Raw genomic sequence first — 24676 nt, 5'->3', positions numbered from 1 at the left:
TGCCACATGTTCAACGCCTCATCCCTAATGAGACCATAGATCTCTTTGGTGCTCCCGGTGAACAGGATTACATTCCCTATTTTGGTATCCATTTCTTTCTTAGCTAAATATCGCGCCTTGTGTTCGTTGAGGAGGATATCAACTGGGACTGCACAGCCTAGACAGCCACACAGAGCGACTCGGTCGACGCCGTGCGATATGCAGCAATAATCGACATAAGCATCTGGCGCTGCAAGATCCGAAGATCCTTCAGGCCGCTCCCTCTGCACCAGTCAGCCCATCCAACAGTGACGTATGCCACCGCCGAAGTGAACATACCCCGATAGATTATCGAGAGCGCGCTAAAGCGCAGCCCCCATTGACATCCTGCAACCTTAGCTGGAATGCTAAAAACCGACCTTACCACGCAAATATTTACAATGGAAGGAAACCTCCGTTTCTTTATCGAAATAGATGCCCAGATACCTAACTTTCTTTTTAAATTCAATTTTCTTTGGCTCTAGTCGGATGGTTGGTGGTCTCGCCAGAGAAGTTAGATTGCTTGGCTCTAACTGCCTTTCATTTTCAGTCCAGGCGCGCTCCTCCCCATCTGCCTATCGGGGCTCTTCTGATCGATTCATTCCTGAGGACAACTGCGTCAGTCTTACGCGAAGAGATCTGGAGCTTAGCCTTTTCGCACCATTTGTTGACTAAGTTAATGGTGCGCTGCCCTCGCTCTTCAATTTCACAACGGGAGTCGCCTTCAACTATGACCAGTAGATCGTCGGCGTACGCGATAAACCTACCTATCTCTCTGTCAAGTCCGTGGAGGAGACCGTCGAACATAACTGTCCAGCAAGCTGGGCCTAAAACTGAGCCTTGAGGGCGGCCTTTCTCTGCCTCTTTGGAGACGCAGATGTCTTCGAAAAAAATTCTAATCCTTCTATTGCTAAAGTAACTGCAGAGAACCTGGAAGATGTTGCGGGGGCAGTCCCGCTCACTCCAGGCCCCAGCACGAGAGGCCACCAGACATTGGCAAAGGCGCCAGTTATGTCGAAGAGTAGCGCAACGACGCATCTCCGCTTGGAAGCGGAAACTATCCGACGTAGCTCCACGTCTTCCGTCGACTTTTCAGGCATGAAGCCGAACTGCTGATGGGAGAGCTTCCCTGACGACTATGACGTCTAGGTGAATCGCTCTATTAGGAGTTTCTCCAAGAATTTCGCTACAACGTGGAGAAGACGTATGGGTCTGTAGGATTTTGGGTCCTCCTTGTCTTTGTCTTCCAGAAAAATTCGAAACGAGCCACCTTTCCAGATCGAAGGGAACGACGCTTCACAGGAAGCACCCATTGAAAAACCTAAGAAACTGATCAGGAATTGTCTTAGAAGCAATCCGCACGACTGCAATTTCTACGAGATCGAGGCCAGGTGCTTTCCTGGACTTCAAGGATTTTGGGATCGCGACGATTTCTGCTTTCTAGAAGAACGGGGCATCATCAGTATCGGGCACGATGCGTGTGCTTTCTCTGATATCACGCTGCTCAGGCGTGTCTTCATTCTCCCGATCTTCCGGGACATGCATCTCCAGCAGGCGTCCGGCAGTTTCCTCTAGGATGGTGGCCGAGGAGCTTTCATTACTAAAGCTGCTTAGCATTTTGTCCACCCTGAGCTTCTGGGCCACGTGTTTGTACACGAATTCCCATGGATCCGAGTTTCACCTCCGTTACAAATTTCTGCCAGCTCTTGCTCTTTGTCTTCCATAACCTCACGTCGTACTTTCGCAATGCTGCACGGTACTCCTGGCGTTTTGCGAGGTGCGTCGACTTTTCGCTTTCCCGCTGGAGAGCCCGTCTCTTCCTGTAGATGTCCTTCTTGAAGATCGTCAATTCTTTCGTCCATCACGGGTTGGACTTTCTAAAACGCCTCTTTCTAGGCATGGCTCGTCTTGAGGCTTCTATGAGAACTTCTGTGAGGATTTTTGCGAAGCTTTCCACATCCCGGACAGACTTCAAGTCGAGGACCTCGAATCTCAATCTAGATAGATCGATTAGGCTCTCAGCGAGCCTTCGGGGGGGAATGCAGACGTAGTTCCCCTGACTCCTCCCACCACGTTCCGAGCGGTAGGCACCTCGCAAGAGTTTTAGTCGGTAGAAGTCCGACATAACCCTCGTCCTCCCCAAGGGGCGGGGGTATCCATGAGGATTTCCCCTGTGTGATAAAAAGAAGATTCTCAGCGAGCCCCTCCCAGTCAACCCGACTTACGTCGAACTGAGCGATTGTCAGGGCGCGCTGATCCTCGTCCCTGACTTGCGGCACCCTCAGCCTGATGTCAAGGGAGTTGTGATCGCTCGTCGTCTAGCCCTCTCTGACCTTCCACTCGTCGACAAATCTGCTTATGGCAAGAGAAGCCAGAGTCACGTCGATGTGTGACGAGCCCCATGCTGTCCAAAAGGTAGGCAGATGTCCTTGAGCATTGAGGATTTTTTAACCGCAAGCGCGGATGAATTCCTCGACCTTCGTGCCTCTCTTATCTAATTTGTGGTCACTCCACATGGCATCTCGCGTTGGCATCCATGCCTACTATTAATATCTGCCCTTTCAGAGAATGAAACATCGCCTCGAGGTGTCTGAGGTGCCCCTCGATCTCGTCGCTGTACTGAAAGTAGCACGATAAAGTGTAAAACGAGATGCCGGGTGCTCACACTTCCGCATACGAATAGTGTGGTCTTTTCTTCACGGCAAGTGACCAGAAGGCCAACTAAGCCTGCCTGGTTGGAACGCCACTCTCCTCTTTCTCGCGCAATGCGGGGGGAACGCGGCATTTGGACGTCACCGAGCCTCAGGGCTGGAGTGCTGGGGAGGAATGCTGGTGCAGTTCCCCGCTTCCCCACTTCGGCTCACCTGGCAGGCATCCCGGGAGGGTTTTAGCCGGTAAGGGTCCACTATAACTCCCACCCCTTCCCAAAGGGGTGCGGATTATCCATAGGGATTTTTCCCACGTGAACAATAAAAGGAAGTTTTAAGCTTTTTAACATAAAATATAAAATAGAAATATAATTTTCAGTTCTTAAAATGGAATATATTTTTCTTGCATATTACAAAATTGTATACATTTCATAAGATAGAAGCGTTTTGCAAAACCTAAACGTTATAAAATTTTATCATATTGCTGCAATATTGAGCATCAAAAGCTGTATAAAAACATTGAAAACATAAATATCTTTTTGCACTACGTACATGTAATAAAACAATTGTGCTGTTCACAAATGCACTTTTGATCATGGACATTGCTTGGAAAACATTGTTGATTAATATTATAACAAATGTTTCGACTTTTCGCTAAATTAGAGGCATGCCAAGTATATTGTAACATACATTTGAATCCTGATGCTGATAATAAGTAGTGAGTAAGCGATTGTATTGTAAATTATATTTTTGACTTTTAAAAATTCCAAAATCATCAAATTAACAAAAATTAAGGTGCTACTATAACAATATATTCTTGACATCAAATAAGTGCCACTTTTTCTTCTGACAAATAGTTAGCGAGATATCGTAAATTAAATATTGAAGTTATCAAGTTTTCCTGAAATATTTCAACAAATATTAGGTAAATGTAAAAATATTTTACATAAAAGTTGTACAAATTAATTGTTAAAAAAACTGTGTAATAAAAAATTGCAGTTTCGATTTGAAAATTTCAAGTTGACTTTCAAATGACCCTTAAAGTCAAGTTCAAGGTCAATTTCAAGATTACAAAAAGATAGTATTTCATGACCCCTACAACTTTTATTTGGGTCATTTTCCGTGAAAGTGCGTACTTCTGGAGATAATAGGGGGGACCCATTTTTTTCGAATACCCTGTATATCGGAACGTATCTATATATAAATATCGATAAATGTCGATATTATCAACATTTTTAGTTCCGCTCAGATGAGGACGCTATCCCATGTAACGCTCCGCCCTCTCGCTCGTCTCTCCTCGCTCCATCCTCGCGAAGTTGACGAGTCGCGAGTCGGAGGTCTCGGTACGGTTCGTCTTGATCGGCCTCCCGCTGTCGGCCGTGCTCTCTTGCCGCGGACCGACGAACGGGTGTTCGCTGCGAGATTGTTGGGTAGGATTAACTGATTGGAACTCTTAATTTCACTCTTCTCTTGAGGAGGAGCGTGATGCTGGTTTCTCACTCGGCCTCACTGCCGATTTATTCGGTTTTTACTTTGTACACTTCTATTCGCTATACACTGGTTATCGGCGATAAACGGCTATCTGATACGGTTCACTCTGGCAGCCTCGCTGTATTTCGCGAGTAGAATACGAATTCGCACAGGAAAATGTTTACAACTCGCGGGCCACGGATTTCGACCGGCAACGTGCTCGAGATCTGTCACCGATTGACGAGGGTCGGCCGCGCTTCACCGGTGGGAACAATGAGATGCACGCAGTTCCTGGTAACCAGAATAATGGAAAGAAAAGAAAAGACCTGCTATCGTCTGTTATCGCTCTGAGATGAGTATCATAAAATGTTGCCAATAGGCCAGTCACAACGTTAATCGGAGGTGCGTCGCACAAATTGCGTTCCCGACGGTTAGGATTTATAATGATTCGTGTCCGGTATTCGTAACAATACCTAGTCGACTTTTCCACGTTGTAACGGCTCTCGTCTGGCAACTTGGATAGGAGTCAGGTGACTCTGATAAGTGTCGCACTAGGCTCGCGACTGATGATACCAATAACGTCTCGGTAAATATGACTTTTAACAATAATCTCCGGAATATGAGAAACGTCGCGAGCGACTCGCGACCGGTAGTATCAATACGGTACGAATAAATATGAAAAATGTCGTTAGGGACTTGTGATCGGTACTTTTACAATATTCGGGGAACACAATAAATATCGCGAATGACTCACGAGACGGTGCTATTGCTACGGTTCATGTACACGGGATAAACATCGCCAGTGATTCGCGATCGGTGCTCGTAACGGTAACCCGGCGAATATTATAAATATTTCTATCGATTCACGACCTATGATTTCGCTATGATACGGATGGTATAAATGTTGCCAGGGATTCGCGACTGGCGTTTCTCGGCGAGTAAATATACGCGTCGCGATATGGTCGTACGGAACACTAGTCTAATTACAACGTTAATGAACGCTGAGTTGGTACTTTGGAATTCCGCACAGTAGCTTACATGTATTTGTGCCGCCTATGTCACCCGAAATTATGCGATTCCTGCGTGGCGGCTAACTGCGGTCGATGCCGATGGACGAGCACTTAAAAATCTGCGGAAACAGTGGCTAATTGCTGCCGATTCTCGCAACAGAAACTTATTTTATTCGACGTGGCGGCTAACTGCTGCCTAACGTCGACGGACGAGCACTTAGAAATCTGCGGGGACGGTGGCTAATTGCTGCCGATTCTCGCAACAGAAACTTATTCTATTCGACGTAGCGGCTAACTGCTGCCTAACGTCGACGGACGAGCACTTAGAAATCGCGGAGACGGTGGCTAAATGCTGCCGGCTTCTCGTAACAGAAACTTATTCTATTCGGCGGGGCGGCTAACTGCTATCTAACGTCGATGGACGAGTACTTAGAAATCGCGGAGACGGTGGCTAAATGCTGCCGACTTCTCGCAACAGATACTTATTCTATTCGGCGGGCGGCTAACTGCTGCCTAACGTCGACGGACGAGCACTTAGAAATCGCGGAGACGGTGGCTAACTGCTACCGACTCTCGCAACAGAAACTTATTCTAATTCTGCGTGGCTGCTAACTGCTGCTTAGCGCAGACGGACGAGTACTTAGAAATCGCTGATCGAATCGGTGGAACGCTGGGCGTCTGTTTAGCGAGTGCTGCCGGGTCTTGTAATATTCTCCCGGTGATGCGGTACGGTATTTGGAGGATTATTCACCGGCGTTTGGCCGTGCTTTCCGGACTCGCGGTTCGCTCCACTGATCTTCTCGGTCCTACTCGGTCTTCTGGTCTGGTGCCTCTGCTAGCCGTGGAGCTTTGCTCTGAAGACTGTCTTACTACGAGACGGCGCCGCTCTGCTCTCGATCTCGTCGAGAGAATGGGTTATATACCCTTTAATTTCGCGATCGGGAGTTACGCGCAACTCGGAAGGGGGTTATCTCCTAATTCTGCGAAATTCGCGCATGCGAATTTTGGGATTACCCCTTTTCGTACCCCGTTCCCGATTTTTCCCGAGCGGACGATCGATTGCTTGTATTTCGGCGTCTAACGTCTTAATGCCACTGCACTGATGGACGGTGCGGTACGGGGAAGGTTGCGGCGGTCTTCGGCCGTGCGGCGACCGGTCGTTGTCGCTGACACGGTCGTAACGGGGACAACCCCGTCGGGGTTCAGTCGCCGCTCCAAGATTCCCTTAATTTGTTTAATCTTTTTTTGTCGCTGATATCGTGACTCCTTTGACTCTATTGGTCCCTTCGACTCTTTCATTCTTCCGTCTCTTCTTCAGTTTCGATATTGTCATCATGTGGCATTAGCGATTTGATGTCCATGCCTGTATAATTCTCTGTCGCAACTCTTCTTTAGTGCCAGTGTAATCCAGGCCTAGAATATTTCACATGGATATCAAATCACCAGCTGAAGACGCAGCAGAGTATTTCAGTTTTGTTCGAAATTCCTCTGACGTATCATTAAAATCGAAGCACTCCCGATATTTTTCTCTCTTCGGAACGAAATAAGATACAGGTCTCGAACGCACGGCGTCCCGTCGCCACCTAGTGCGCCGTCCTTCTTTCATGGTCTTTTTCGAACACAAGTCGATAGAGCCCATATACGGACGCGACGATGTTCCTATTCTGTGGGCAACTATCTGAATTTGTCTTAGCGATTTCATTATTCAAGAGTAACGTCTTTCGTCGTACTACGGATCAATTTGCAATTTGCGATTTCGTCGTACTTCGTCGTACCTCATCGTAGTCGTCGTCCAAAGTACAACCAACTTCTCGTTCTATCCACAACGTCGTTGATTATCGCTATTCGTCGTATTCATCGTATTCGCCCTATTCGCTGTATTCGTCATATTCGTCATATTCACTCGTCGTAGATCGTCGTTACCGTAGTCGTTTCACACAATGTTGCTCTTTTCGCTTTTTTAGAAAAGGAAAGATCTCGCTCTTACCATATCCCGTAGATGAGCTCCCAATTTGTAAGAAAATGATGATGAAAGAAAAGGGAAAATTATTGAATATTGTATGAAGTATAAAAACGGCAAAGGACGGGTCGACGCCATTATTATACGTCTCTCGTCTTCTAACGAACTACTCCTACTATAGCGCCATCGCAGCGACTTTTCTAAACGTGAGAAACGGAAGACGGAATGAGACGCTTCAGCGCGCAGGAGATACAAATAAAAGAAAGCATAAGAAAGATTTTACAATAACATAAAATAAATGAAATCTGTTACTTCCTACAATAGCGTATTTATATATAATTTATTTGTTAACAATATATTAAATACATGAAAATATTGATTTATATATAAGCATATTTATTAATAAGCATACGATATAATAAACATAGTGAATAATTATATTAATCACTCAAGTTTTTAAAAAGCAGACAACGAACTAGTGAGAGAAGAATTATTGAGAGATTCCTTGTTCAAAATTACACTTTGGGCCTAACGTATCGAAGTCATTACCGTACAATATGTCACTGATGTCTTCATTACCTTAAAAAATTAAATACATTGTATATTGTTACAATATCAAGTTCTCTAATATTCGAGTTTCTAGATTCAGTCGATGGCACCATCGATAAACTGATATTTTTGTGTCATTACCGCGCTGAAATTTTCCAGATTAATAACGTAAAATTTCGCAATTGTTAATTGGGAAAATTTCTGACTTCTCACAATTAGTAACATTAGATTCTTTTGTATTTCTATAGGCATCTGATACCACATTGCATTATAACTACAAAATAAAAGTTTTTAGGATTTCTAATACGAATGTTTTTATAGTTTTTCATTTTATCTTACGTCGCTATCGGAATGATAGAGCTGTGATCGATCACTTCTTGTCCAGTCCAACTGATTAAAAAGAATCTGAAGCTCTGTAATATCAACAATGATACGAATTGCGCAAGTTCAGTTAACCGACCCTTTCGAATCACAATCTGTAGAAGATAACATGTACTTTCAAAAGTTGGTTGGCAAAACTTGTCGAATAAAAAATTTTTTCAGAAAGATAGAAAGCAAAATCAAGAGAAAAAAGAAAGGAAGAAAAATATAAGTATCTGTGTTTGACATTAAGTTATAGAATATATATTTACTATATTTACCATTATACATGTAGAAGTATGAAACATAAATCCAAATCCAATATCAACTAAAATACTTGTCGCGAAAGTAGCTTCCACTATATCTACATATCTGAATTTATAAATATGTTATTGTTTATATATAAACATTAATATATAATATGAATATTGTATATAGGGTATTAAATTTCAAACATAACAGGTTGTATATGCCTTAACTTTTGTTAACTTATCGACCTTTGGAAATTTTAAAATTATTAAATGAACAAAAGTTAGGGAACTATTATAGTAATATATTCTTGATAGTAAATAAAGTAAAAAAGTCTAATATTATTTTTTCTTTCTACGAATAGTTAGCGAGATATCGTAAGTTAAATGTCGAAAAAGTTACCAAGTTTTCCTTAAATGTTTCAAAAAATATTAAGCAAATAAAAAAATATTTCAGACAAAAGTTGTTAAAATTAATTGGTAGAAAAAGGAGACATAATAAAAAATTGAGCTTCCTATTTTAAAAAATTAAGTTGACCTTCAACTGACCTTGAAAATGCCTTCCAAATAAAAAAATGATAATACCATTCTCTTTCCCTTTCGAAATCATGAAACACGTGTTTTAACTTTTTTTAATATCTTTCATAGTTTTCAAGATTTTTTACCTGTTACGTTTGAAATTTAACACCCTGTATATTCTTTTTTATTTATATATATTGCATCCGAGCCACTGTACATGTGGCAATGTCAGCTGTTCGCGAGCTTGGACGGTAGTATTGATTGAAACATGAAAAGTAATCAGCTGAGCAATGAGAAAAGAAACAACAAAACAGAAGTGTTACGTCCTGGATGAGGAACGCAACTTGACGCTTGCTTTCGCAAGCTCCGACATACTTGTAAGTCTGCGGTGCAGATCAAGAATCGGAATGACCCCTTTATCTGGCGCGGACGTACGTCGGTGGTCCTTTATTTAGGTCAAGGAACTGAATCCTTTTACCTGGGATAGGACCGTGAGCGACAGTTGAGGGAAGGGAGAATTTTTATTGTGAACAATTAGTTGGAAAACGTGATTGGCTTACCATTACAAATAACTTATTTTATTGATGATTAGGCGGAAGTTCACAATGAAATAAAATTTGTAAAATTTTATAATGTGTATACATATATATATAAATAATCGCGGTTTGAACAAAATTCCGTGTTCGTTATGTCCAATTGAGATCGACAAGATTGGGCCACTGACACCGGATTTCACAATTAAGGAGGAATGCCAAGGGGGATAGAAAAAAGGAAGAAAAAGGAAAGGAAAAGAAAACAGAGAGAAGAAAAGAAGATAAATGAAAAGAAAGGGGTCACTCAGGCAAAAGAAAGAATAAATAACTTACTGCTGGTTCTGTGCTATTTGTCGAAAATAAAGAATGTAATTACTGCGTGTCGGTGAAGGTGGATGACCCAAGTTTTGCGCCAAGAATAGGAAGCTGGTTTCTGCTGGATTGCTCACGATGGTCCAAAATGATCACGATGATTGTGCACGATGGTGTACAAGATCGTTGCACAGAATAATTAACAACTGGCGAAACATTAATCTGTCTACGCCACTAGTAGGCTAGATTGTTAGGAGGATTGAAGGGGTGCTGAAGAGAAGCTTTTGTTCTGGCTGCGGGTCGGTCGAGAAGTGTCTTGGCTTTTTGGCTTTTCTCAAAACGTCAGCTCGGTTGACAGAGTGGGGTTTTAGGGAAATATTTCGGAAATCTAATTTTTATGCCCAAATATGGTCATAGGACTGTGCTTCGAATGCTTTTTAAAGGTGGGGGTTAAGAATATATCGCAGTGTCTTTAAGATAATTTTATAGGAGATAGGATGCATGTGGCAATAAGAGGATTTAGAGAGTCTTTTTGTTAAAAAAAACGTGATAACAATCTTAAGAAGGAAATATCGATATTTCTAAGAAGGATGCGATACTGTTATCCTTGACTAAGCGCGTGGGAAACAAGATCGGAGTTGGTTCAAGATTGTTAATATTTCCGGAGCATCAAAACTTCCAGAGATCGCGTCATGTGATAACATGCCTGAGCATATCCGGCCATATAATAAGTAATAATAAATTCAATTTTCCTTATTTATAAAAGAAGTCTAGAGTGCGCGGAGTCTGCAGGGCGTAACAGAAGAAATGTGTGTGTCGAGCACGAGCTGTCGACACGGGCTGACGTACAGCGTGTAGCCTTGTCTTTACAATTTACGCGCAAGAGGGTTCGTAGCTGTAAAGTTATGCTGTACATAAAGTTTTTCGTTCTCCAACCTAGCGTGTAATTATTTCTTCCCGCGCAGCGGAATTTATCCCGCCTGTGCGCGATATTTTTGTGGGCTTGTCCGGAACAGAACTATCCTGAGATTTGTGTGAACGATTTTAAGTGTTGTGAGATGATGAATGGCCCAGTAAGTAACAAGAAAGCGGCAGCATCTTGAAACGGCAATAATGGAGACCGGAGCGGCGTGTTCTTTGGGCGCGGAAGCGGTCACGATGGAAATTCATGGAGAAGCTGCGGCAAGTCCGAGCGGACAGGGAACGAGAGCGACAGGAACTGCAGGAGCTTCGGAATCAGCTGGCCGCAGGTGGAGAGCCAATACAGCTAACAAGTAACACTATCCAACTGTCATTCACCAATCGGAATGAAATTTTGCAGTCTTATAAAGCATTGAAAAATATTGAAAATCTGTTTTTTATTTTTCCTGAAAGCGCTTTTAAACCTCTTAACTGTCGGAAGCAAATTATACCTTATAGGTCAAAAATGCGTTGACACAAAGTAACTCTGATGGTCATAAAACTCGATATTCTAAGGTCTTTTGGATTGCTGAATTCGAATATATTAAAATTTCAAAATTGAAAATGGCGGATCTAACGTGGCTGACACAAATTTAAAAAATCAACATATTTTTATAAAATTCTTAATTTTGGAATTTTGATATCATATTTCGATTCAGCGACCTAAAAAACCTTAGGATACGAGTTTTATGAAAATATTGGGTCTGGGAAAAAGTTCGTGGCGTTTTTCCCGATAGATGGCGTCAATTGCAAATAACTCAGGAAACACAGATCGCAGCGATACCACTAAACACTCGTTGGAAAGGTGACACTTCGAGCGTTACTTTGAGTGTATAAACATCGAAATTGGTGCAGTGGTTGGAAAGTTGTTTGCGTTTGAAAATGGAGAAAAGTAATGAAAAATTGCGCTATATTTTGCAATATTATTACGTCAAAGGGAAGAACGCTGCGCAGGCTTGTGAAAAAATTTGTGCTGTGTACGGTGAAGGTACTTTAGCAAAATCTGCTGCGCGGAAATGGTTCGCTTGCTTCCGTTCTGGTAATTTTGATGTGAAAGATGAGTCACGCTCTGGTCGTCCAATCACTGAAAAAGCTGTTGAAATTCTTGAAAAAGTCCAGCAAGATAAGCATATCAACAGTGTCGATATTGGTATGGAGCTAGGCATTGACCACAAAACTGTTTTGCACCATTTACACAAAGCTGGCTACAAAAAGAAGCTCGATATATGAGTTCCTCATGAGTTGAGCGCGAACAACATGATAGGCCGAATTAACATCTGCGATACGCTGCTGAAACGCAATGAAATCAAGCCATTTCTGAAACGTGTCGTAACCGGTGATGAAAAATGGATCACGTACGACAATCGGAAGCGTCAAAGATCGTGGACAAGGGATGGTGAGCCGTCACAAGCGTTCGCGAAGCCAGGATTGACGCCGAAAAAGGTAATGCTGTGTGTGTGATGGGACTGGAAGGGAATCGTCCACCATGAGCTACTTCCAGTTGGTCAGACGATCGATTCTCAACTCTACTATGGACAACTAGAGAGATTACGCCAGGCAATTGAAAGAAAACGGCCCGAATTGAATAATAGGAAAGGTGCTGTCTTCCATCATGACAACGCCCGATCACACACTTCTTTGATGACCTGTCAAAAATTGCGAGAGCTTGGTTGGGAAGTTTTGATGCATCCACCATATAGTCCAGACATAGTACCCTCTGACTATCACTTGTTCCGATCTCTGCAGAATTCTCTCAATGGAATTAAGCTGGTTTCAAAAGAAGCCTGTGAAAACTACTTGATTCAGCTTTTCAACCAGAAACCACAGAAGTTCTTCACCGATGGCATCATGGCTCTACCCGAAAAATGGCGAAACATTGTCGATAATAATAGAGCATATTTGGTTTAAATAAATTAATTTTCACACTATAAGAAAACCAGTTGAATTTTACTAAAAGAACGCTACGAACTTTTTCCCAGACCCAATATGTTGATATTTTTAAATTGGTGTCCGCCATATTGGATCCGCCATGTTGAATGTTAAAATTTTGACATATTCGGATTTAGCGACCCAAAAAACCTTAGAGTACCGAGTTTTATGACCATCAGAGTTACTTTCTGTCATTTTTGACTCACAAGATACAATTTGCCTCCGACAGTCAAGAGGTTAAAAAGCGTTTCGAGGAAAAATAAAAAAATGAATTTTCAACATATTTCAATGCTTTATAAGAGAGAAGAGTTTCATTCCGATTGGTGAATGACAGTTGGGTAGTGTTACTTGTAAGTCACTCCAGAAATATTGCTTTTACCGGAATGAAATTAAAGCTGGATACTTACGACGGAACAGTTCCGTTGCGCGACTTTATTAGCCAATTTGAGATGATAGCGCGGGCGAACAGATAATTTAATTAGTCTTAATTAAATTCTCCTGTACGGCGGAAATTCGTGACAAAATTTCATGCGCATAATTTATCGCAGCAATATCTGATGGATTCATTAAGCGGACATTACAGTTAGAAAATGTTACGTCTTTAAAAATTGCGATCGAGCGAGCGATAACAATATAAGCGATATAGGAGACAAGTTTTCCCCGTAGTAATAAAAAGTTTTTAGGGCAAAAATTCGAGCCTCCGCGGAAAACGGAATTTAACAATACTCAAAAGAGTTTCTTTCCGTAAAAGGAAAATAGGGAAATAAATGTGAAAGGAAATACCGGAGCAACATTTTCAAAGGAGAGATTGCGATCGAAAAGTTTCAATAATTCTTCCCGAAATAAAAGGCCGAATGCTGTTAATGAAAAGAGGGAATGCTGGAATTGTGGGAGGAAAGGACTTCCGGAAGGAATTTCCGGAAAGGAATTTCCGGGCAGAATGTCCAGCGTTAAAGACAAATGAGCAGTCAAATTAGGATTTGCCGAGTTAACCGGGGTCGATTCGGCAAAGGAAGGCGAGACTCCGGACATTAGGAATAAAATTAGCGTTAGATGTTTAAGTTCTCCTTTATTCGCATATTCGGGAATATTGAATGGGGAATGTTGTACGTTTAAAATAGATAGGGGTTCAGACGTGTCAATTGTTAATAAAAAATTTATCGAAGGCTGCAAAGTGAGCAGAATGGAAAATTATTCGGATTTGATTTATTTGACGGGGAAAATGGTTTCGGTTCGTTCGCCAGTGTTTGTAGAGATGGAATTAGGAAAATTTTCTATGAAAATGCCAATGTTTGTTGTTAAGATGGCGGATGATTGCCTTTTAGGGACGAATTTCTTATTGAAAACTGATGCGGAATCTGGACTCCGGATTGCGTTAGGTATTTGCAACCGGACGAAGAGTTAGTTACTTGTGCGCGAATCAGAGAAGACAGGAAACATGAAGAATTATAGTCTTTCTTCTCGTAACATTCTGGAGAGTTGGACTATTCTCAAAAAGATTTGGCTAAATTTATTTTAGAATATAAGGACGTGTTTTTGGAGACGGTTACATCCGGTAATTGTGACGTGGTCGAACATAAAATTTAATTACTGGATAACCGGCCAATTAAGCAGAATTCATGTCGAGTTCCTCAGAGGATGCAAACGGAGGCCGTGAAACTTGTTGAGGAGATGCTGAATAAGGGAGTTACAGAAGAATCGAAAACTCCATGGTTGCCGCCTGTAGTTTTGACTAAAAAGAAGGATGGCACTTGCAGATTCTGTGTGGATTTTTGGAGTTTTAATGCGGTAACTGTGAAGGATTCCTATCCTTCACCCAGGATGAACAATTTCCTTGATCGATTGTCAGGAAATGTGTGGTTTTCAACAATTGATTTAAAGAACGGGTACTGGCAAGTAAATCTCCGGGAAGAGGATAAAGAGACAGCTTGTACTTTCGGAAAAGGTTATGACAATTTACTGCCATGCCATTTGGATCATGTAATGCTCCAGCTACTTTTGAACGAGTGATGGAAAAGATTTTACATGGCCTTATATTTTAGATTTGTCTCATTTATTTGAATGATGTAATTGTTTGATATAATTTGGATGATATAATTTTCAGTCACACGTTTCAGGGAATGATGAAGAATCTTTGAGAGGTATTTTCACGGTTAAGGAAAATCAATTTGAAGATTAACCTTAAGAAATGTATTTTGTTTAGCAGAAGTGTAACTTTTCTAAGTCATATATTATAATTTCTGAAAAGGGAGTAATGACAAATCCACAAAAGATCTCTGCAGTGGCGGAATGACTTGTCCCCATGACTAAGAAGCAAGTTCGAAGTTTTCTTAGTTTTTGCTTTTATTATCGAAGATTTGTTAAAGGATTCTCGTTGATTGCAAAACCTTTGTATATTTTGACAGAGAATTTAACTAAATTTTCATGAACTGAGCAATGTTAGCAAGCTTTTGAAAATCTTAAATGAACATTGACTACTCCTCCAGTTCTTTCCTTTCCTTTGGAAAATATGGAATTTATCTTCAACATCGATACTTCGGGCCATGGGATCGGTACTGTTTTATCGCAAGTTCAGTATAGAACTGAAAAGTTATAGCTTACTATAGCCGAATGTTAAGTAAAACAGAGCGAAATTATTGTGTAACGCAATGAGAATTACTGGCAATTATAGATTCTTTGAAATCTATAATTATCTTTACGGACGGAAGTTTATAATTCGAACAGATCATCAATCCCTGAAATGGCTGCTGCTATTTAAAAACTTGGAAACTTGGAACAACTTGCTCGTTAGATTGAAAGGGTACAGCAATATGATTTTAAAATTGAATATCGTAAAGGATGTGCGAATAAGAATGTCGATGGACTTTCTCATCGACCTTATAAAGAAACCCCTTGCACTTGTATAAGAGTGAAATTAAGAGAAACTATGAATAGTAAAGAGGTGTTGGAATGAATAATTTTTGGGGAGAATAATTCTATGAACTGGAGGAAAGAACAATTGGAAAATCCTTCTATTTCCTTTATTTTGCTTGAAGAGGAGCAGCAATAACGACCGTTATAGCAGACCGTTTCCCCAAATAATATTTCTGCAAAAACTACTTTACTGGTTCTATTAGGAGTTGTTGGTTTCGAGGGATGGAATCCTTTATAAGAAATGGGAGAGTCATAAATCTTAAATCGCATGTTCTTCAGGTTATCGATCCTCGGAATAGAATTAAGGAAGTTCCAGGGGAGACTCATGATTCTCCATCCGGTGTATATTTTGGAGTCAACAAAATGTTAGACAAGATACGGAAAAGATTTTATTGGGCGACCTGCGAAAAAGATGTCGAAAATTGGTGCAAGTCATGCTAAATTTTGCGAAAAAGTTTCCTGCTGATAAAAGAAAATTTCCTTTGCAAGTTTATAATGTTGGATTACCGCTGGAGAGGCTCCAGATGGACATTCTTGGGCCTCTTCCGACTATTCTTTTTGGGAAATAAATACTTGTTGGTAATTGTAGATTGTTTTTCCAAATGGATTAAAGCCTTTCCTTTTAAGAATATATGTTAAGAATATAAGAGCTTCTACTGTGATAGATGTGTTTGTGAAGCAATTTATTTCCAGGCATAAAGTGCCTTTGGAGCTCCACACAGATCAGGGAAAAAGTTTTGAATCTCAATTATTTTAGGAGGTTTCAAAGTTATTGAGAACTAGAAAGACACGCACTTCCGCGTTATATCCGCAGTCTGATGGCCAAGTAGAGAGACAATATTTTACTATTATCAATAATTTCTTTAAATTTATTTCTAAAAATCAGAGATTGGGATCAGTGGATTCTGATGTTTCTTCTCGCGTATCGATCTTCAAGACATGAGCCACCGGAATTTCGCTGAGGTGTATTAAGTCGAGAACTCAGGTTACCGTTAGATTTATTGCGGAATTCTTCTTTCTGAGACAGAGATGACAAATAATTATTGCCATCAACTTCAAGAGAAGTTAGATTCAATTCATGAAGTCGCTAGGCAAAATTTGTTCCAAAAATCTATGTCTTCCAACTTTCGTTATGATCGGGGCACTAGGAAGTGTCATTTTACTGAGGGAAGTAAAATTTGGTTTTATAATTCTCGTCGTAAAGTGGGAAGAACGCCAAAACTACAGTCACATTGGGAAGGACCTTTTGAAGTCGTTACAAAATTAAGTGATGTGGTTGTTACGTCCTAGAGGAGGAACGCAACCTTTTCGTTCGCGAGTAAGGCGAACCTCGTTCGTACACGCGTGTCAGTAAACGGGTCAGGGACCCGACGGGTCCCTTTACTCGGGCACCGACGTACGAGCGGTCCGTTTTTCGGTCAGGGACGCGAATCCCTTTACCGGGGATAGGACCATGACTGTTGGAAGGGTGTATGTGATTTTGAAATCAATTGGAAAAAGAATGAAATATAAACAGATTTATTAAAATGAGTATAATAACAAAATGAATTACGACGCGGTTTAATACAATTGATGAATGACTGTGTATATGTACGTGTGTATGTATGAGAAGTGAAAGGAGGAAATAAAAAAAAAAAAGGAAGGAATATGAGTAAAGAGTTAGTCGGGTGAGGGGGAGCGTGAGTGGTCGGGTGAATTTAAGGGAGTGGATAGTTCGGAGAAGGAAACTGGTGAATAAGATATCGAAGGGGTTGAAGGCGGGGACGCGTGTGTAGGAGAAGAAGGCGGAGTACTAGGGGAAAAACGAGGAAGAAGGTAAGGGGATAGGAGTGTAGGATCCGGGTGATAATCAGTTCCTCTGAATCAGTTCCTGAATTCAATTTTTTCTTTTTGTTTAATAGGAGCATGGAAGGTCGCTCCTTGCTTCTTATTCTGAATTTTCGTCACTAGGCGGGGAAGTTGAGATTGATTCCCCTTTTCAAAATTTTTCAACATTTCTTGATTCGACAGGGGTTGCGAGATTTTCCTCCGGTGAGTTAATTTGTATATAATTAAATGTACCTTGGCCGTCGCATGATGCCGCATTTCGTGGTTCTCTTTCTTCGCGGTCAAGAATATGTTCCCCTTTATCTTTAGGTTTTTCGTTATCTCTATTATTCTCAATATTTCCATCTTTAATATCGTTATTCTTCTCGTTATCCTTTAAAATCGCGGGTCGTATATTGATAATTGGTATTAATATTTCTATCTCAGTATCCAAAGAATTAATTACATTAGTGTAAGCCTTACCGTCAATATTTTTTATTAAGCCGGTTGATTCTACTTCTACACCTTTTCCTATAGTTATCTTGGGTAAATATCACTCTTTAATATGCGGATTTCCGATGCGCACGAAAAACAATGCTTTAGAGCGCGCAGGAATTATTACAGATTCTTGTGAATAAAAAGGAATTTTAGTGGTTAAGACTTCTAAGTGACCTTTTGAATAATCAATTTTAGCTTTAGTTTGTTGAAAAAAGTCGTTGCCTAATATCCCACAAGATTGAATAGGAAAATCATCGGAAATTACATGAAAGTCGACAGGAATTCCCAAAATTATCTTAGTAATTTTTCCGATAGTGTACACGGGTGAATTATTAATTCCATTTAATTTTAATATATGCGTTGAATCTAAGTCTGGAGTTCCTGAAATGCGAGCTTCTTTAATAAGGTTGGGTCCCGATCCCATATCTAACATAAAAGTTTCAAAATAACTATTTCCATTTAAACTTAACTGAACAGTAGGCACGCAGCTTTCTTTATTCAAATTAATTTCTACCGGTCTAATTATTGGAGCTCGATTATTGTGTTTTCTGTTAGTGCAGTCATCACTGGGCGCCCCGATCCGTCGGCTCCCCGGTTCGCGCCCGCCGTCGGGGACCCTTGAAAGTTTCCCTGTTTCTTACGATTATTTTCGATTCTCAAAATGCAATTTTCTATTGTGTGCCCCGTTTCCTTGCAATATCTACATTGATTTGCTAAATCTTGTATTGTAGAATTGGAAGTATTTTCCGATGATCGATTTTCGCGACAATTACGAGCACTATGTCCCGTTCTATTGCAGATTTGACAAATAATTTGGACGTTATTTCTCGGAGAATTTCTATTAATAACTTGTCTTTCTCTACATTGAGATGCTTGATGTCCACGTCGCCCGCACCATTGACATACTTCGTTATTAGGAATATTATTCCGATTAGGATTCGCGTAACAATTCTTCGCGTTATGACCCGGTTTATTGCACATTTGACAAATAATATTAGTAAAATTAGAGGAATTACCTCTACAATCTCTAGAGACGTGACCAGGTCTCTGGCAATTTTGGCATATAACCTGCTGATTATTAAGTGAACGGCAATTTTGAGCAATATGACCGGGTTTAGAGCATATTTGGCATGAGACGAAATCGCTTTGTACAATTTTTACCGGCTTTTGTCCGATAGCTTCTCGGAATCTACATTTATCTGCACTATGGCCCCGTTTTTTGCAAATTTGGCAGACTAAGATTTCGGTCCCCAAGGATTTTGTATTTTGTAATATTAGTTTACATTTATCTGCTGTGTGACCGGATTTTTTACATATTTGACACAAATCTGTATTGACTTGAAAACCTTGCAACCCACGTATTTCGAAAATATCCCGTAATTCTTTTTCAATTCTTAAAGCTTCTTCTACAGTTGCGGTTACATCTAAATTTCTGGCAATTCTTTGCTCTATTTCAGGCTTCAGCCCTCTGATGAAACTGTGAACCAATTCATTTTCTAATGATGTTTTATAAGAGCGATCTATTGCTCTGTTATTCGTGGTTCGGTGTGCCTCTAATATACGTTTGCCTATTGCTTTCGTTCTGTTTGCATATGTGAGTACCGTTTCATCGGCCTGTTGGTAATTTCGTCCTAATTCAACTTGCATTAAGCTTTTAGAAGAGCCGTATACATGTTTCAAAAATTTGTTAACTGATTAATCCGCGAGAAATCCTGGTCTTGTACAGAATGACGAGCGTCGCCAGTTAATCTAGTTTGAATTATCTTAGTCAAATATTTTTCGTTTTCGGGCGGTAACATGGACTTTGCTAATTCGCATCCTTCTATAAAATATTCTACAGGTAGATTTTGACCATCAAAGAAAGGAACAGCCTCTACGGCATATCGTAAAGTAGCGGAAGAGTTATTTGTTACTACGTTATCGTTCATGGTTTCTGTGGTTGTAATAAGTTCTAAATTAGATTGTTCTCTATGATTGCCTTGTTCCGTAAGATCTTTTACCGTAAGTTTACTGCTGGGGTCTATTTCACTTTCTGTGACAACCAGACGGAAAGAATATAAGGAATTATCAAAAGATTTACCGCGTAGGTTCAGCGCAAAAACTAGTTTCTTCGACAGATACTTCTGCGATAGGACTCGGGGGTTTATTAGTTCTTTGAGGTGAATGAGTTATACCAAATGCGCTGAGAGAAAGTGGGCTATCACTCAAAATTTTCCGAATAGTTGAAGTATCGACGTCAGATGTAGGAGCAGGAAATGTTTCAGTGATATTAGTGGTAGTTTGTTGGTTGTGTGGCACGAATGGTGTAGATGTATGTTGAGGTTGTTCCGATGATTCTAACTCGCGAGGACGACGAAGTGGTGTATTCTCGACAGCTCCGCGGAAAGTTTTTTCCACCTCGTCTTTATCAGATTTAGACCGCGTATTCATACCCCTTTTCAACAGTCACTCTTATCATCCCGGACCAATATACCAATATATATGTATATATTCCTATTATAGTTATATTAGGAGAATATAAATCCGCGAGAGGAAAAGACAATTTTGTTAGTTAAATCTGCAGGACGTAACATGGTATATTGCATTCAGAAATCAAAAAGGCATAAGAAGAAAATAGTTCATTCTGATAGATTAGCTTCCTTTTGCGAACGAGCGATTTAACGTTTTTTTTTTATTAAATGAAGTCTATTATATTCCATCTTCAACGGATTAAGAAGACTATCTTACTCGATTTTTGACCGTAGTTTTCCCGTGAGTCTTTTGGAAAAAAAAGGATGAATGCCAAGGCAGGGACTCGGAGAGTTCTCATTGAAAACGGTTGGACGGAAGATTCCTACCCCATTGTCCGAAGACTGGTGCCAAGGAAAAGGTAAGCGATTCGAGAGGATTTCGGTTTTAGTCACTCCTGGACGTCTTGAAGACTGATCACCTCCTGGAAGACATATTTGGAGCGGACGTGCTTAAACGGAAACAAAAATGTATGGAGTTCGCAAAACCTACAGCAACAGCTTAAGACAGGACGAGATCTATGAAGTTTCCTTGAGCTAAGAAGAGGATAACCCCCGTGAATTGTCGGGACGACAATTTCAAAAGAGAGAGGGGGTAATGTATCTGAGCCACCGTATGTGTGGCAACGTCAGCTGTTCGCGAGCTTGGATCGGCAGTATTGATTGAAAAATTGACAAGCGATCAGCTGGGCAGCGAGGAAATAAACAACGAAAAAGAAGAAATTTGTGTGTCGAGCACGAGCCGTCGATACGGATTGACGTAGAGCGTGCGGCCTTATCTTTACAATTTACGCGCAAAAAGGTTCGTGGCTGTAAAGTTACGCTGTACATAAAGCTTTTTGTTTTCCAACCCAGCGTAATTATTTCTTCCCGCGTAATTATTTCTTCAGTGAAATTCATCTCGCGTGTGCGCGACAATATAATAAAATTTAAAATAACACATATGAAAAATTTAGGAGAAGATATTAATTATAAATCTATAAATATTAAGAATTATATTAAGTATTATCACTTATTTACTCTCTTATTCTTTTGTCCAGTTGAATACAATGTCGCACACGTCGATCAACTCCATTGATCATATTCAATTGATCATTGTCAACCCATCTCAATTTATCACGCACTGTTAAATTCTCCAAACAGTGACTGTAAGAAACAAAGACAAATAAATATTAGAAATATATATCGAATTTTCTAGTCGAACTTTCGTACATTAATTTTATAATCGTTTATCAATTTAACAAATGATCAAAATAAAGTCAAACGACCTTCTCACCACAATACATTTTGCATTCCACAAATATGTTCCAGTAACAAGAAATAAATGGCATCTATGGCTATAACGATCATACCGGATACTACATAAGCAGTAACCTCAATAGATAAAAGCATATAATAATATTTCTCTTGGTCTACAAAATATTCAGCACGATGCAATAATTTCCTCGGACCTGTTTCATTCTGTGTTGTAGCAGAATCAAGTACAAATACGCTGAGAGGTAGCAATAGGTAACTAAACAAAAGTCCACATATGCAAGCTAGGTAAAAAAAAAATGATTCGAGTCACATGTGACTTTCATAATAATATCATTTAGCTGTGTAGAATTATAAATAAACTTGGAACGTTCAGTTTGCGTTTTTATTTGTTAATAAAATGAATCCTGTTTAACTAGTATTTAATGTATCTATCCAGAAATTCTTACTTGCGTATGAAATCGTAAACTTTCGTGCAATCTTGGCGTAGCGCATTAAAATTTGCCTTTCTCGACCCTTTGGAATATTAATCCAATCTTCATGCGTTAAGTCTATGAGATCCTTAAACTAAAAGAACATATTTCAAAATTAATTCGAGAGTTTGACGCTGTAAGATTATGTCTACCTTTTTAGAATTGTGAGTTAAGCCAGTTAGTTTTCCAAAGCAAAATATTGTACCACATAAAGTTGGCATAAGTTCGAACATCTCATCCATGCGGTACCAATATTCCACAAAATATACAACCTAATAATAAGTAATAAGTTGATGGCGATTATTATTTTTACATGAGTAGATATAGTAAGACCAATTCTAACCAAAACAACTAACGTCATTAGTTTTGACAACTGATAACTCCCAGCTGATCGTTGATAACTAACAGTTGATTGTTGGCAGCTATCATTTGACAACTGTTAGTGATAAGGAAAACAGTGGGCAACTTGTCACTACAAGGTGATGGAAGCGAAAAAAATAAATCATGAATTGGTCGGGCTGGAACTCTCGTCTTTTATTCGCTATACAAATATCTGTTGTATGCACTTATTATACAGTGACGATGCATATAGTAAAATAAATGTTCAATAGTGGTTCGATAAAAATGCAATATAGTACTATAGACCTGGTAGTAATTTAATATAGCACGATATATACGATAGCAGGCGTGAACGCCTTTGTAAAAAATCTACAAATATGGACATCCTCTCACTTAATCTATTATTGTAAGAAGCCATTTTCATAAAAGAGGCTTTACTGTACATCTTCCAACAAAAATTTCAGGAACTTAGTAGAACAATTACATATTGAACGAAAGACTCATATCCGATTTTGACTAAGCCTTGGCTTTTCGTTTCCTTCAATTTATAGTGAGCCCTCTCCCCCTATTCAATCATACTATCAACAGCTATCAAATGATGGTTACCAATGAATAGGTGTTAGCTGTCAATAATCAGTTACCAACCATTAGCTCTTAGCTTTTAAATTTAATGAAACGTTAATTAACGTTAACTAACGTTAATCGTTTTCCGATTTCAATTAAAACCTGCCTATTATATCTATTTACGTGTATTTGCATAAAACATATAGATGTCTTCGAATGATTGCTTTTATGGTAAAAAAAAAAGATACCATTATTATTCTGATTACAATATATTTAATTGTATATTTTATTGTATATTGAAAGATTTTTTCTGTATATTTAATATTTTGCATATTTGATTTTTTATTTTTATATTTAACGACTTTTTCCTCTTGCGTATTTTCTTCTTAAATAATCGTGCTAAATTCGTTATTATCTACAAGTTATACACCTGTGGCAACATTGCCACCGTAATGGCGACTATGGTAATTGATAAACTAAAAAATTTTATGGTTGGCTTTTGATATGGCCAGAGTCCTGTAATAGATAAAAAGAATTTATTGATGCGAAAATATGGCGAGTTAAAAAAATCCATGGTCGGTCTATGGTATCTCTCTGTGAATATTTTCAGATACTAGCTATAATGTTTCTTCGGTTTTTCTGTTCTTTTGGTGTATAGGAGATTTTAATATTCCTTTGCAAACCCTATTTCTTGAGCGTTCTTCAAATGAGAGTTAAGCCAAATGCAGTAATAAAAATAGATCACTTAGCTTATGATTTTTTCAACGGGACAATAAACGGAATATGTGATTACACCTCGCTCGCTGCTTAAACCTTTGAACTTGCTTCACATTATTATTTCAGGCTGCTCGCTGAGATGCAACAAGTGCGGCTTGATATTCTATCGATTAACGTCTCAATTGTTCTACTGCTTTCTGAAAGAACAGAACTTATTTAAAGGACAAACGAATAGTTCCAATACCAGGTAAATATAACAGACAGTACAATTATATAATGCAACTGTTAAGGGGATTCTGGACCTATCTGTTTTACCGACACATTGATTTCAATCTTTTCAAACACTAATCTTTTTCTTAGCTGCACAGATTGAAAAATCCTTTTACAAAGTGAAAGTATTTATAGAAACGAAGTCTAGAACGAAGAGTTTTATGTAAATGAAATATTAGAAAAATTACAGTTTCGTTATCATGTCTCAGGTATACCAAAAAATCATAATAATATAATTATGATATAAAAAAAAGGCATTTTAAGATAAATCAGGATGATGTCATTCGATATAGTTTTCGTGATGCTCTGGTAATGTTTTTTTGATATTAACTTGATGTTATGGTGACTTTTAGAACTGTATTAAAATATAAAGTCACAATAACATCAAAGTGACGTCAAAATGACAAGAAAATGATCTAATCATGATTACAAAGTGAGTTTTTATAGTCTTTTGTTACTCATTTTGAAGTCATTGTGATTTTTTGTTTAAATGATAATATAATTTTGTTTAAATAATAATATGTATATAGCTTATACCCATACATATTAGGTGCGCAACTAAGTTTCCGGGTTTCACACATGGATGGCGCTAACGACACATGTAGTTGTTACGTCCTGAAGGAGGAACGCAACTTGACGCTTGCTTTCGCAAGTTCCGACGTACTCGCAAGTCTGCGGTGCAGATCAAGAATCGGAATGACCCATTTATCTGGCGCGGACGTACATTGTTGGTCCTTTATTTAGGTCAAGGAACTGAATCCTTTTACCTGGGATAGGACCGTGAGCGACGGTTGAGGGAAGGGAGAATTTCTTGGTTGA

At 39.5% G+C, this 24676-nt stretch overlaps 1 protein-coding gene across 2 annotated transcripts; it reads right to left on the bottom strand.

Moving 5' to 3' along the window:
- Positions 1–7531: 7531 nt before the first annotated feature.
- On the bottom strand, positions 7532–22261 carry LOC109504124 (uncharacterized). Of its 2 annotated transcripts, XM_025299716.1 has the most exons (8): positions 22120–22261; positions 21944–22061; positions 21517–21778; positions 21261–21386; positions 8297–8387; positions 7995–8131; positions 7797–7929; positions 7532–7685 (listed from the first exon to the last, which is right to left on the bottom strand). In XM_025299716.1, exons 1-8 carry the CDS (start codon positions 22207–22209, stop codon positions 7635–7637), a joined length of 1008 nt encoding a protein of 335 aa, XP_025155501.1. In that variant the 5' UTR covers positions 22210–22261; the 3' UTR covers positions 7532–7634. The 2 variants fall into 2 exon arrangements, with proteins under 2 accessions (XP_025155501.1, XP_025155502.1); XM_025299717.1 differs by lacking the exon at positions 7797–7929 and having other exon boundaries at positions 7630–7685.
- Positions 22262–24676: the final 2415 nt, after the last annotated feature.

This window comes from Harpegnathos saltator, unplaced genomic scaffold (assembly GCF_003227715.2).
Source record: "Harpegnathos saltator strain DR-91 unplaced genomic scaffold, Hsal_v8.6 scaffold29, whole genome shotgun sequence".
Lineage (NCBI taxonomy): Eukaryota > Metazoa > Arthropoda > Insecta > Hymenoptera > Formicidae > Harpegnathos > Harpegnathos saltator.
This window is presented reverse-complemented; position numbering and strand designations above follow the sequence as displayed.